The sequence below is a fragment of the Spermophilus citellus genome, assembly GCF_964194105.1.
Source record: "Spermophilus citellus genome assembly, chromosome: 17".
Classification (NCBI taxonomy): domain Eukaryota; kingdom Metazoa; phylum Chordata; class Mammalia; order Rodentia; family Sciuridae; genus Spermophilus; species Spermophilus citellus.
In genome coordinates, this window is record NC_138199.1 from 5109669 (window position 1) to 5125304 (window position 15636).

Below are 15636 nucleotides of genomic sequence, written 5' to 3' on the forward strand. Positions count from 1 at the left end.
TAACAAGGAGGGAATAGGAGGGGTGTCTTCAGAGCTCTCTGCCCTGCCATTCTCCCCCTTGGCTTCTGTATGCGCATGTATAGGACCACTCCAGGCTGCCTAAGATCACAGTGTTCCAGAAGCATCCTCCTTTCTTTCCCCAGGACCTGTCTTTCCCTGCCCACTTCTGCCTGGTATGCAAATCTGAACCTTATCTAGTTTCAGGATTCCTTGAAAGGCAAACAGGTTAAATGAGATAGATATAAAAGGCTATTCAGTGGCCAAAATCTCCTTGAACATTGACAGTATTAGCAACAGCTGATTTTGTAGCTAGCCTCCGTATTCCAAAGACCTCATTAGGTGTGGAGGAGATGGCTTGAGCAGAAAGAGGAGACAGAGGGAAGGCCAAGAAAGGAGGCTTCTCAGGATCTTTCTCTTCCCTCTCTCACATTCTTTTAGGTGTGAAATATTCTTTATTTAGGTCCTAGGTGGTTAGTAAAGGCATTTTCATGTTTATCTATGCTGTGAATTTAAAGTGTTTTGAGACCAACAGTCAAAATTCAACATGTTTGAAGCAGAGGTTATATTTAACCAGTTACTTCAGTATTTGGGATGTATTAATAATAATATCCACCGATACTTGTTGTGTTCTTAATTTAGTGCTTAATTAAGGGCACAATCGTAGAACTAGGATTATTATTTTCTCTATTTTAGAATTGGGGGACTAAAAAACAGTTCCTCTAGTTACATAGGTAGGAAAGAGCAGGGCAGGATCTGTCCCTAGCAGCCTGTCTCTACAGCCTGGTTGCACAGCCCTTACCAACCCTTAGCTGCCTCCTTCCCATGTGCTTGCTGGGAAGCTGGCATATAGAGATTCCATATCCTAGGTCCCCTATTGCATCCCCCACTCCCTTCCTGCCTTGCCCCAAACAAAATGATATATCTTAGAGTTTAATGCAGGAGGTCTCAGCTCTCCCACCACTAACTGTGCACTTGAACCCTCCAGTCCTGAGTCTGGTGCTTCAGCCACCTGAGCATTTCTCCTGATCACTGTTATTTCTACAACCCCCATTGCAATTCTTATGATCACTCTCACTTCCTTTATTGCTGGGCCAGGCCATCTTACAATGCAAGTCTTCCCACTGATTGCCAACTCCTGTTTTCTGTTGCCTCAGCTTGGCATCTCATCAAGACCCCACATCTTCAGGACCCAACCCCATATAGAAGAAGGGATAGAGTGTCCCAGGGTGTGGTTGGGGTGGAGGCTGGAGTGGTTTTATTTCTACCCCAAAGGAAGTACTCTGGTTTGTGGAAGCCCTGTTCTGATTTGAAGGTTGAGCACTTGCCCTCTGGGCCTTTTGCTAAAGGGTTTGATAATTCTGTGCTTCAACTTAACTGATTTCAACAATGTCGGCCAATTAGAGGAAAGTAGAACTAAGTGCATACCCTTTGCACTATAGCTTTGAGTATTCCCTTAACTACAATGATTTCCACTTTTCATTTGAGGTGTCCCCTTGAGAATTTTTAAAGTCTGAGATCAGAATTGATTTCCTTTGGGAACCAGGGATGCACTTGGTCATGATTCTTGGCAGAGTGAAAAATAAGTTCATTTATATTTTCCTATCGGAAAAAAGCTGCTGACATTATAGACTGTGGTCATTTAATATCGAACACATATACTGACAATCTGATGGATAGTTTGAGAGGTTGGAAATCTTGAGCAAAGAAACACCTTTTACTCTGAGATGGGAAGTGAGAAGACAATTCTGGAGTCCCTAAAAAAGGGCAATAGTGCAACTTCTGTGACAACCTCAGGTGCCATATTTATCCAGTTGCTCAGTCAGGGATTATGCTGTTATATAAAAAATTTGATCATCTACTAAATGAAAGTCGTTCTTTTAATATTATTTGATTTTTAAATTATTAATTTGTTTTAAAATCTTGACCAGGGTTGTTTGGCTAATATTAAGTCTTTAAATAATGTCCCCCAACCCTTTTTTTTGTTTTCTTTCGGTGGTACAAGGGATTGATCCCAGGGGCACTTTATCACTAAGCCACATCCCGGACCTTTTTATTTTTTATTTTGAGACAGAGTCTTAATAAGTTGTTGAGGCTAGTGTTGAACTTGCAATCCTCCTGCCTTGGCCTCTCAAGTTGCTAGGATTACTGGCACGGTCCTCTTTTTAAAATGCAGTATGTGGGCTGGGTGGGGTGGTGCACCATCCAGTGGCTTGGGAAGCTGAGATAGGAGGATCACGAGTTCAAATCCAGTCTCAGCAACAGCAAGGCACTAAGCAATTCAGTGAGACCCTGTCTCTAAATAAAATGCAAAATAGGACTGGGGATGTGACTCAGTGGTCGAGTGCCCCTGAGTTCAATCATTGATACAAAAAAAAAAAAAAGTATGTTTTTCTTTTTTAATGAATAGAGTTTCAGTTTGAGATGACTGCAGATGGTGATGGCCATAGAACATTATGACTATATTTAATGTCACTGAATTGTTCACCTAAAATGATTAAAATAGTAAATTTTATGTTAGGCTCATTTTGCCACAATAAATTTTTTTAAAAAAATTAAAACAAAAGTACGTTAATATTTGTAGGAATGAGACCAGTACTTTGCCTCAAATTGCAACCACCTCCACCCCAATTTACTCTTTCTCTCTCTCTCTCCCCCACCCCCTCTCTCTCTCTCTCTCTCTCTCTCTCTGTAGTGCTGAGAATGAAATTCAGGGTCTTGTGCATCCTGATCAAGTATTCTACCATTGAACTAAATTCCCAATCTCTTTTTCTTTTTCTTTTTTTTTAAATATTTTTATTAGTTGTTCATGGACCTTTATATTATTTACTTATTTATATGTGGTACTGAGAATCGAACCCAGTGCCTCACACATGCTAGACAAACACTCTACCACTGAGCCACAACCCCAGCCCCCTTTTTCTTTCTTTTTTTCAAATATTTATTTTTTTAGTTGTAGTTGGACTAAATATCTTTATTTTATTTATTTTAACATGGTGCTGAGGATGGAACCCAGAGCCTTGAACGTGCTAGGCGAGCTCTCTACCGCTGAGCCACAATCCCAGCCCCACTTTTTTTCTTTTTTAATGAAGCACAGCATACTACAGTAAGTGCAAAGTGCATACATCATGATCTTAGCTATTCAGTTCACTGGATATTTATACAAGTTCATACTCAGATAACCACCACCCAATGTATATGTGGATGTTCCAGCACCCAAAAGGTTCCTTCTTATATGTAAGTTCCCCAGATAGAACCTCTGTTCTGACCTCTGTTGCCATCAATTGGCTTTGCCATTCTTAGACTTCACATACATGGAATTAGGCAGTAAGTGATCTTTTGCTTCTGGTTCTTTTCACTTAGAATACCTATGAGATTGATCCATTTATTAAGATCAAACTTTTTTTTTTCTATTGCTGTGTTTCCATTGTGAAATATACCACTATTTAATGTCTTTTCTGTCGAAGGATATTTGGATTGCTTTGACTGGGACTATTACAAATAAAGGTGCTATGAACATTCTTTTAAAGTAGTCTTCTTGGACACAGAGCTAGGAGTAGGGCTGCTGAAGCATAAGGTGAAAGTACTTAGCTGCATTGATACTGCAATTTTACTAATTTGCCTTCCCACCAGCAAGACGTGATAGTTGCTGCTGAATACACCAACATTTGGTATTGGTATTTTTTCTCTTTCAAACTGTTCTGGGGGCATGTGGTTATGCCTTGAAATTTAAATGATACGAAAATGGAAAATGCCTCTTTTTTTTTTTTTAATTGTGCAAATGTCTGAAGTTCTAACCCTCAGTAAGTGGCTCCAAAGCCAGTGGAGCAGAATGGAGCTGCCTTTGAGGCCTCAACACTGTGGCTGAACACCTCTTTTATGAGATGCTCTACAGAGTGCCTGGTGTCATGTAGATTCTCCAATCATTTCCTCCTGATGTACTTTTTAAAAATTTTTTTTATTAGTTGCTCATGACAATACAATGATCTTGACATATCATACATTTGAATAAAATGGGGTATAATTTCTCATTTTTCCAAGTGTACAGATTGCAGAATCACATTGGTTATACAGACATGTTCCTGATGTACATTAAGCTATTTTAGGAATGTTCTGTGCACAGCCCTATCCTGCCTTTTGTGCTGCTCACAGTTCTTTTTTCGCCAGTGCCATTGTTTGTTTTTCTACCAGATTTTTTTTCCAGTTATTCAGTCCCCCTCTTACCTACACATTTCACTTTCCACAGTTTCGGTTAGCCATGGTCCAAAAAATATGAAGTGAAAATTTCCAGAAATAATCGATTCATAACTTTTGAATCACGTGCAATTCTGGGTACCATGATGAAACCTTGCACCATACTGTCTGGGAGGTAAATCATCCATGTGTTCAACATCCATGCTGCGGATACTCCTCACCCTGTCTTGGTTATGAGACCAACTGTCACCATATCTCTGTGCTTGGGTTTATGTAACCTGTAACCATTATTTTACTCATTAATGGCCCCAAAATGCAAGAGTAGTGATGCTGGCAATTCAGACACGCTGTGTAGTGCTTCGAGTGAAGAGATTAAAATTCTCAACTTCATAAGGAAAGAAAAAAGATTCTATGTCAAGGTGGGTAAGATCTACTGTAGGAATGAAACAGTATATAAAGGGCTGGAAACTTAAGAACTAGCAGTGGACTTGGAATGTATTCTCTGCACTTAAGGGGAGGCAACTGATTTTGAAGTGTGACATGATGGGTACTATACACCGTCATCTTAACTCTATTCTTTGAAATGATTATAGAAGATCTTATAGAAGATCATACTCTGACCTGCGAATGACAGGCACAGGTTTGCCTAACTTGACATTTTTTTCACTTCACACACTGGTGCTACTCAGAGTATTGTATCTAAGCCACTGGGCACACGGTTCCACTCAGATACCTTGTTGTTTTGCAGCACTCCTTACTGAGAACCTGTCTTCATCCTCTCTCTTTTCCCTCCAACCTCTCTTGTAGCTCAAGAGGGCCAGTAGCGAGGATATGCTCAACAAACCTGGAAGTACCACCTCATCAGGGGTAGTTCGACTGAAAAAGACTTCGACAGCAGGAGCCATCTCTGAGCTAGCTGAGAGTCGCCTGAGGACCAATACAGGTAGGAGGGACCTGGGCAGGAGGGACTAGGAAGCCATTCATCTTGGCCATACAAAAGCACATTGGTGATGCATTCCTCTCTTCCCTCATCAGATTTTTATTAATCACTCACCCTGTGCCAGGAACTGATTTAGGGAGTGTCCTTGCCCCCAGGGGAGTTTAACGTGTATCCACGTGGAGAGAGATGAGAATCAGAAAGGTCACAGGAAGTAAGTGTGATGGTTTGCTCAGTCTGCTCTATAATCCCCTTGTTACCATGCGTGTGTGAAATCCTTGGGCTCCAGGCAGGGTGGTGTAGGTTCTGTGGTGCAAAAAGGTTTTGAGCATTCAGATAAGAAAGCTAAGCATTCCATGGACTCACTCTTATCACACAGCTCTCCCTGAATTGCTAAAGGGTTTAAGATGGGAAAATAACTGAAATATATCATCATTCATTTATAAGAGATGTTGAAGATTAGTACACTTATGATTTTGTATTCTTCACAAAACGTGTTCTAGACTACCTTTCCAAAGGTGTATTTTAATTTATTCGGTTTTCAAAAAAGTTGAATCACTAAAGGTTGTATGTGGCTTTTGGATGTGAGGGAAATTGCCTGGTGTTTCTATATAAAAGTTTTACTATTTTAAAGACTGATTTCATATAAACACACACAAACTCACACACACACATGCAAACACGAACAAACACACATAACTTAAAAAAATACAACAAATGGTTGGGCATGGTGACACTTGCCTGTAATCCCAGCTGCCTGGGAGGCTAAGGCAGGAGGATCACAAGTTTGAGGTTAGTCTGGGCAACTTAGTAAGACCCTGTCTCAAAATAAATTTTTAAAAATATGTATATATTTTTTAGTTGTCAATGGACCTTTATTTTTTTTTAATTTATTTATATGTAGTGCTGAGAATCAAACCCAGTGCCTCACACATGCTAGGCAAGCGCTCTACCACTGAGCCACACCCCCAGTTCTCAAAATAAAATTTTTTTTTAAAAAATGCTGAGGATGTAGCTTAATGGTAAAATTCTTGCCTGGCATATTCGAGGCCCTGAGTTCCATTGTCAGTACTGCAAACAACAATAATGAAAGCCCAACTTATTTTTCAGGCCAAACTAGCCTAACACTGATTCCAAAAATTATTAAAGCCCACTAAAAAATGACAGAACAATTTTACTCTCAAATATTGATGCCGAAATGTCAGATCAACATCTTACATGTTCAGAAAGCTTCCTGGAAAAAGTTTTCTGTAGCTTTTTCAATAACCAACAGAGGCTTTTCAAACTATTTAGGAGAGTTGAAAGCTATTAGTAAAGAAACCTCGGAGATCATTAGGGGAACATTCCAACCTTAGAGAGTACATTATATATTCCATCCTATTTTGTCCAAGAATTAAAAATCAGACATCCCAGTATGTCCGTAGACAAACTGCATTTCTTTTTTGTCTTTTTTTTATTTGTTCTTTTTAGATATACACGACAGTAGAGTGTTATTTGACATAAATACATGGAGTATAACTTATTCTAATTAGGATTCCAGTCTTATAATTGAACATTATACTGAGTTTCACTGGTGGTGTATTCATATATGAACTTAGGAAAGTTAAGTCTGATTCAGTCCAATCTCTTTCCTATTTCTATCTCTCCTCCCTTCCCTTCATTCCCCATTTGTCTAATCTACTAAACTACTATTCTTCCCCTCTCCCCACCCTGTTGTGTGTTAGTATCTGTGTATCAGAGAGAACATTTGACCTTTGGTTTGGGAGGATTGGCTTATTTCACTTAGCATGGTAGTCTCCAGATCCATCTACTTACAAGAAAAAAATTATAAAGTCATTCATTTTTATAGCTGAGTAATATTCCAATGTGTGTGTGTGTGTGTGTGTGTGTGTGTATATATATATATATATCACATTTTTTTTATCCATTCATTTGTTGAAGGGCAACAAGGTTGATATAAACAAAGACCCTAGGGGTTTATAGTTTAAAATATCTGTTAGATCTGTTTACTCTCTTTCTTTGACTACACCATATGTAGTATTTGTATTTGGGTGTATCTTTCAGTTTTGATCCAAATTCTAATGTTTAAGTTCATTTTTCTTAAGTACACTTTTAATAATGTACCTCAGTTAGTGTTTAAACAGCTTTCTCCAATTTTAAAATTGATTTTTCTTTCTATAATCTTCCCATGGTTGTTCTTTGTGTGACCAAAGTGAGAATTACCTAGAAGATAAATCCCTCTGTGATGGAGTTAGTCTCTTACCATCTTGTTCGACAGGCTCAAGTGAGGGACTAAGTAGGTCGACTTTGCCTAATTCAATAATTCAGAATAAGATATGTAATACCAATGAATCTACTGAAACTACTCAGGAGGTAAATATCAGACAAAATCTTAATTGAGGAACATTCAACAAAATAACTATTGATTACTCTTCAGACTCATAAGACTATACAAAGTAAGAGAAATCTGATAAACTGCTGAGGGCCATTACCAAGTAGGAATGACGCTGTTACAGACAAGAAGAGACTAAGAATACAAAATTACTAAATGTAAGATGGCTTGTAGATTGGATCCTAACACAGAAAAATAATGTTAGATAAAAACTAAGGAGGGGCTGGTGTTGTGGCTCAGTGGTAGAGTGCTAGCTTGCACGAGGCATTGGGTTCGATCCTCAGCACTACATAAATGTAAAATGAAGATATTGTGTCCACCTAAAACTTAAGAATAAATATTTTTAAAAATAATTTTAACATAAAATGTTAATAGGGGAAAATGTATGCGGAATATATGGAAAATATGTACTATCTTTATGATTTTTCTATCGATGAAATTATTCTAAAATAAAAAGCTTATTTAAAAGCAAAAAAAATGTAAGTTCAAATATTAGCAAATAGAATTCAACAAGAAATTAAAAAATAGTAGTATATATCACAATCAAGTGGATTTATGTCATCCAAGAATGAATGAATAATAGAGAATCTCAATCTGATCTATTGTAGAATAATAATAGACCAAAGAAAAACTACCTTAGGTTGTCAAGACTGGGAGGTGATACTGACACCTAGTGGGCAGAGGGTAGAGGTGCTGCCTTATGCCTGGGACAGTCCCCAGTAATTATTCTGCCCAAACTGTCACTGTTGATAAAAGTTGATGTAGAAGAATAAATATCCTATACTGAAAAATAGATATACAAGATATATTTGTCACAATTATCAATCTTTCTGATTAATAACAGACTCTTGGTAGACTATAAACATATGGAGGCTTCTTTGGTGATATAAAATATATGGCATGTGTAGGCCCAGCTGCTCTGGAGGTTGAGGCAGGGGGATTGCTTGGCCCAGGAGTTCAAGGCCAACATAGTGAGGTCTGACTCAAAATGGATAAATAAATAGCTTTCTTATCAATGACTAGTTTTAAAAGATAATAATATAATAAACAACCCTGTTTATGAAGAAATGATAAAAGTAAAATACCTAGGAATAAACTTAGTAGTACAAGGAACTATATATTAAAAAGCATTTAAAAACTCTTTTAAAGAACAAGTATATGCCCTTCAGAGAAGATATAAATAAGTGGAAGACTATCGGTGGTTTTTTGTTAAGAAGATTTATAATAAATATTAAATTTTGATAGTATAACACATTAAGTGTAATAGGATGTCTAAATTATTCTATGAATTCATTTTCATCCTAATTAAAATATGAGTGGGAATTTGGGAGTGGAAACATGCATAAAATTATACTGGAGTATATCTGAAACTGGATCTCAGTAGGGTCTGAACTTGGTTCCCTCCTAAGACCCAGTGAGTAATTGGCCATGTCTGATGATGATTTGGGTTGTCAAGACTGAAAGGTGATACTGACATCTAGTGGGAAGAGGGTGGAGGTGCTGCCAAACATCTTAGGCATAGGATAGTCCCCCGTAATTATTCTGCCCAAACTGTCAGTGGCACCACTGTTGATAAAACCTGATGTAGAAGAATAAATGTCCTCTACTGAAAAATAGTAATTAAGGGTCTAACCATAAACATCTTAGAGCTAGAGAAGAAATGGGCAGCTCAAAGGAACAGCAGAGAAAGTCCAAGATACACTGGCTAATTTAGTATTGGGTGAAGTTGGCATTTTACACCAAGATGGATAATTCACTCAAAAATAAGGACTGAGATACTGGGGGTATAGCTTACAAGGAGAGCCCATGCTTAGCATGTGTGAGGCCCTGGGTTCAGTCTCCAGCACTGCACACACACAGGCACACACACACACACACATACACACACACAAAGACTGATTAAAATTTCAGGAAAAAATAAATCTGGATCCCTATTTTAATTCATCAAAAAAATTTTCAAAAGCAATAAATATTTAAATAATAAAAAATGAGACTATGAAAGTACAAAGAGAAAACATCAGAGAATTAATTTGTAGTCTTAGCCTTGGGCTTTTCTAAGTAGGAACAGGCCCAAAAGTCACAAAGGGAAAGATTGAAAATGTAATTACATAAATATTTCAAAGTGCTTCATAAAAAGAGGAAATTACTTGCAATATATGTAACAAAGAGCTTTTTTACAAATAATTTATACAAATCCATAAAGAAAAGAATACAGTGGAAAAATGGGTAGTTCATATAAAAGAATACAGATAACCAGAAGATGCTAAACCTCATTTATAAAGAAATGCTAATCAAAATAATAATTTCATATATTATTTCCCATAAAAGATTAGCAGAAACTAAAACAGTTGACAATTGCTGGTGTCACTAAGGGTGCAAGGAGCTGGCACACCACATGTGGATATAGCACAAGGACATTTGGCAATTTGCCAAATCATATTTTGGTAACAATTTAGCAATATTTTGCCTGAATTTTAAATATGTATCTTTGATCAGGTATTCCTAATGTTTGTTTTTGTTGTTTTTGTTGTTATTATTATTTTGTGAAACCCAGGCCCTTGAACATGCTAAACGAGTGCTCTTCCACTGTGCTGTGCATCTCAGCCTGTTGATTTTTTAACATTACTGATATACTTGGAAAAGGAGGCCAATATTTATGAGGAAGATGTTTGCACTGTTATTTACAATAGCAAAATCCTGGCCACAGCCCAGTGTATGATCGTTACAAGGCTGGTTGAATAATGAGGTTTTGGGTGAGTGGTATACAATATGAAAATGGGCACAGATTTGTCTGTACTGATAGGGAAAGATTTCCAAGATACTAAGTGGGGAAAATAACATGGTGCATTTATAATATAGTGTAGTCTCATTTGTTTTAATGATATGGCAATTATTAAAATCATAAATATTTTCTCTACAAGGATCCAAGTCTGATTCTCTGAGGAATGTTACCATTGTTGAAAATGGTGAAGGGAGATTTTTATTTTAGATTTTTCTTCACTGTTTGAAAAATTTTAACATAGACTACTATAAAAAGTTTAAAACAGGATAAATACAAGTTATCATCTAAACTTGTGTGTGTGATGCATGTGTGGTACTAGGGATGTGGGGATGGAACCCAGGGCCTCACACATACAAGGCAAACGCTCTACCACTGAGTCACATCCACAGCCCATATCTTAAACTTTTTTCCCCTTCGCTAATTCTTTGTTCTATCTGCCTTTTGCCCTGTTGCCTTTTGCCGTGTTTCTTAGATATTTGTTGGGGTTTGTCTGATTGCTTGCTCAGGCATGTGCTCCTTTGTTCAGAATTCTATCAAAAGATCCTGGCTTAATAGGAACTCCTAAATTGGGCCAGTTCCTACACCCCATGGGGCACTAGCTTCCTTATTTATCAAATGAAGGAGACAACTACAGTGATGTTCTTGGGACAAATATCTGGGAATACTGTGTAAATTGCGATGGGCTATTGGAATGTAAGACATTCTCCTAGGTTTCCAAACTCACTTTGTCAGTTTACTTATTTTAATGCAATTAAATGATTTGACTTAATAGAGCTGAATTTGGAATTACATTTTGTCTCTGGAACTTTTATTATTATCATTATTGTTGTTATTGTTGCATTGCTGGGGCTCAAACCCCGGGCCTTGTGCATTTGAGGCAAGTGCTCTACCACTGAGCTATATTCCCAGCTCTGGAGTTTTTATTTTTAAATATAGGTAGACCTGAATAGCTTCTGGATAGCTGGCACTTTTGTACACCGTCATGAGATCCCCAAAATGACTCCTTTGTGGAGTCACAAAGGAGTGACTGTTAGGATCAAATGTTGGGAGCGGTGCATCAACACTTCTCTGTTTGGGGTATTGCCACCTTAGCAATCACACAGTAGACATTTATTTGGGTAGACATTTGAATATTCGATTGCATTTTACATGTGTGTTAGCTTTCTGTCACTATAAAAAAATATCTGAGATCATCGACTAACAGAGAGAAAAGATTTTGTTTTGTTTTTGGTGCTGGTGATTGAACCCAGGGCACCCTTCTGCCAGGCTACATCCCCAGTCCTATAAAGAGAAAAGGTTTATTCTGGCTCATAGTTTTGAAGGTTCCAATCCACGATCAGTAGATGCTGCTGCTTTGGGCCACCGTGAGACAGCACATCACAGAAGAAGCATGAGGTGGAGCAAAACGGCTCATCTCATGGCCAGGAAGCAAAAAAGAGTGAGAAGAGGGCTGATGTCTTACAGTCCTCTTCAAAGGAATGTCTCCAGTGACCTAAAGACCTCCTACTAGGCCTCACCTCTCAAAGGTTCCACCACCACCCACTAGTGCCACCCTGGGAATGAAACCTTTAACATGTGGGCCTCTGAGGGATATTCAAGATCCAAATTATAGCAACATGCATTAAAAAAAAAAAAAAGAAAAGAAAAGAAAAAAAATTCCCAGCATGGTGAAACATGCCTATAATCCCAGCAATTTGAGAGGCTGAGGCAGGAGGATCAAAAATTTGAAGCCAGCCTCAGCAACTTAGCAAGGCCCTAAGCAACTTAGCTAAGGGCCTATCTCAAAATAAAAAAAACAAAAAGGGCTGGCTCAGTGATTAAGCACCCCAGTACCAAAAAAAAAAAAAAAAAAAAAAAAATAGAATGAAACTGCTGGTACTAGTCATACATAAGGGCACATCTTAAAATCTTAATACAGGGGCTGGGGATGTGGCTCAAGTGGTAGCGCGCTTGCCTAGCATGCATGAGGCACTGGGTTGGATTCTCAGCACCACATAAAAATTAAAAAATAGAGATATTGTGTCCACCTAAAACTAAAAAAAGAAATATTAAAAAAAATCTTAATTCAGTTGAGATAAAAATGGAAATTACTTGTGTGTTAGAAATGGCATCAACCAACCATTAGACACTTGCAGAACTTATATAGGTTAAGCTGTGAAAGAAAAGAATCGAATTAAAGAAAATCAGGTAAATGCTGGCAATGGGTAGTTGGTTTCCTCTGAAAGGAAAAGGCTAAATTATATGTAGACTCTTAGGGGATGGAAGTCACTCCAGTCTTAATTTTTGGAATTTTAACTTGTTTTCTCCAATGCATATATGGTATTCTGTATTTTCTTTCCAGTATATTCATTTTTTATTATTATATTATCTTTAATTATCACATAATAAGTACATATTTATGGAATATGGCATTATACTTCAACTTGTGTAAAATGTGTAATCAAATCAGGATAATCGGCATATCCATAACCTCAAATATTTAACATTTCTTTGTTAGGCTGTATTAATTTTTGAAAGAATTTTGTCATGAAAGTATAATATAGTACTGTAATTTTCAAGTCACAATATATAAACTTGTCATATTCCTATATTGTTTTATTTATATATTTATTTTGGTCCTAAGGATTGAACCCAGGGGCACTTAACTACTGAGTCACATCCCCAGCCTTTTTTTTTTTTTAATATTTTATTTAGAAACAGGGTCTCGCTGAGTTGCTAAGTACCTTGTTAAGTACCTTGCTAAGTTGCTGAGACTAGCTTTGAATTTGTGATTCTCCTGCCTCAGCTTCCTGAGCCTCTGGGATTACAGGCATGCACCACTGTGCCTGGCAATATTCCTGTATTAAGACATCTTTTCTTGGGAATTGATCTGTCCTTTGGGAGAATCTCTCAAGCCTAGTAGCAGAAGAAAATGTTTCATCTTTTGGTAATAATGGTTATATTGTGTCCTCTGTCTACTTTTGTTTTAACTGGACATTTGACTCTTTTGGGATTGGAACTGATTGAATTGAGAGACATGAATTTTCTGGAAGCCTTTCCTTTTTGCTTGTTTAAAGACTATTTCTAGTTTTTAGATCCACGCTTTATGGTCTTCCAAGAACAAAAACCAGGCAGCAGCAAAAATCACAAAAGGGCAGCCACTACCACATCGAGCCCTGTCACCTGCAGCCCCTGTGTGACCTCTGGTCTGTTACTCCATTTCATCATCAAAACAGCCTTAAGCAGAAGGTAATATTTTATCCAGATCAGGGAAACTTGGCTGCAGAAAAATCAAACAATTTTGGCTTTGTATCTCCCATGCCCACCCAGGTGTCCACACTGAACATGCGTGATTTTCTTCCATCAATCTCACATGTGCAGAATTGTAGCCAGTTCTTATTCTTCCCGAGGTACCCTTTGAGTATAGCTCATCTTACCCAACCAGTGTAAGCTCTAGAGAAGGGTTGGGTTTCCTTGTGTTCAGGAGGCAGTTTCCTGCCTGCCCCATAAACCCCTTTTCTCAAGGTCAAATGAGATTCTAGGGAAGCCCCCAGAAAGCAGTAAGGGAATCTGGCCACCAGGTGGCAGCCTTGTCAAAACATCAAGATGCCCTTGCAGTCCTAGTTCTGGCTCTGAGGTCAAGTTCTACCTGACTTCAAAACAACCCTTCTTAAATTTATTCACTAATTCAACAAGTATTTTGAGTGTTTTCCATGTTTGGCACTATTCTAGCAGTGGCCAGGACAAAGATTCTTGCCTTCATGGAGCTACCTGATACAGACCCATATGCATGTATGTACAATATGTCAAAATACACTCTACTGTCATGAGCCCATGTCTGGCATGCCCAGGGAGCAGTAAGAAGGTCAATGGGGCTGTCACAAGTCAACAGCCATGGATGCGAAAGGCAGGTTGGGTAATTTCGCAGAGTTTTGCACAGAGCAGTGATATGACCTGACTTCATTTTGTAAGGAATCCTTTGGCATCTTCTTGTGAGTCGACAATTGGAGTGAGGAGGATATTGGATTGGAAGCCACAGTATTAATCTCAGAAAGAACTCACAGTGGCCCGAGCTGGGTTGGTAAGTGGGGAGCTGAGGAACAGTAATTGGGTTCTGGATATATATTTTTTAATGTGGTGCTGAGGATCGAACCCAGGACCTCACACGTGCTAGGCGAGCGCTCTTCCACTGAGCCACAACCCCAGCCCCCTTCTGGATATAATTTAAAGGGTGAGAACAACCATCTATAACTCTCCTGGTGGATTTTTGAAATTGTGATAAAATACACATAACATAAAATTTACCATCTTAACTATATTTTAAGTATGAAGTTTAGTGGCATGAAGAATATTCCAATTGTTTTTGCAATCTATCTATCCACCATCTTGTCTTCAGAAGTCTTTTCATCTTGCAAAACAGAAACTCTGTATCCATGAAACACTAATTCCCCATACCCCCACTCACCAAATCCTGGCAATCCTCATTCAACTTTCTGTCTCTATGAATTTGACTACCCTAGAAGTGGAATGATGTAGTATTTGTCCTTCTGTGCCCTTGGTGTTCATCCATGCTGTAGCACATGTCAGGATTCCTTTTCTTTTTTCAGGCTAAATAATATTCTTCTGTATATATTTACCACATTTTCTTTACCCATCCATCTGTTGATGGACAGCTTATCTGTTTCCTCCTCTTGGCTATTATGAATAGTGCTCCTGTGAACACCAGTGTACATGTGTCTCTTTGAGCCTTGCTTTCATTTCTTGGTTATTGACTCAGAAGTAAATACCTACCCTACCTACCCTCTCTGACATGGGAAAGAAGTAGGGTTTCTGGATTTTCCTGACAGATTTTAAGGTGGGTGTAGAGTCAGATTTCTGCTCAAAGTAACAGTGGGGTTAGTGAAATGAGGTCTGACGGGCACCAAGGGATAAGGAGGGCACACAGTTCTCTTCTGGAGAAGGCAGCTGGCAGGGAGGCTCACATGACCACAGGGTGAACATTTTGAAAACTGGTAAAGTACAGAAATATTCTTTCAGATGATCCTATATATATCACATATAGGATTGAAAAGAATGTCACTATTTTAAATTGATGTCAGTTCCTTTTAAAAGTTCAATAAGTAGGAATTTGTTAAGTGCCAGTTTTACCTTGACCACATTCTGTTTTAACGTCACAGAATCTTAGATAGCTTAGAGTGTTATCAATGAGGACGAAGCAGTGTGGTTCCAAGGTCAGAACTGACTCACTTCCATGCCAGTACCCATGTCCATCCATTCTCTATTTGCTTACATTATACTCAGGTAATATCTTAGGCTCTGACCTACCTACCCTCTCTGACATGGGAAGGGGGTGAC

General features: G+C 38.2%; 1 protein-coding gene across 11 annotated transcripts in view; it reads left to right on the plus strand.

The window, feature by feature from the left end:
* Positions 1-15636, plus strand: part of SPECC1 (sperm antigen with calponin homology and coiled-coil domains 1) — a 280506-nt gene that overhangs the window by 78165 nt on the left and 186705 nt on the right. For all 11 annotated transcript variants that reach the window (XM_081270147.1, XM_081270146.1, XM_081270145.1 and 8 more), the window contains one exon: positions 4999-5134. In XM_081270147.1, the coding sequence (XP_081126273.1) occupies positions 4999-5134 (136 nt within the window). The remainder of the gene's footprint in view (positions 1-4998; positions 5135-15636) is intronic.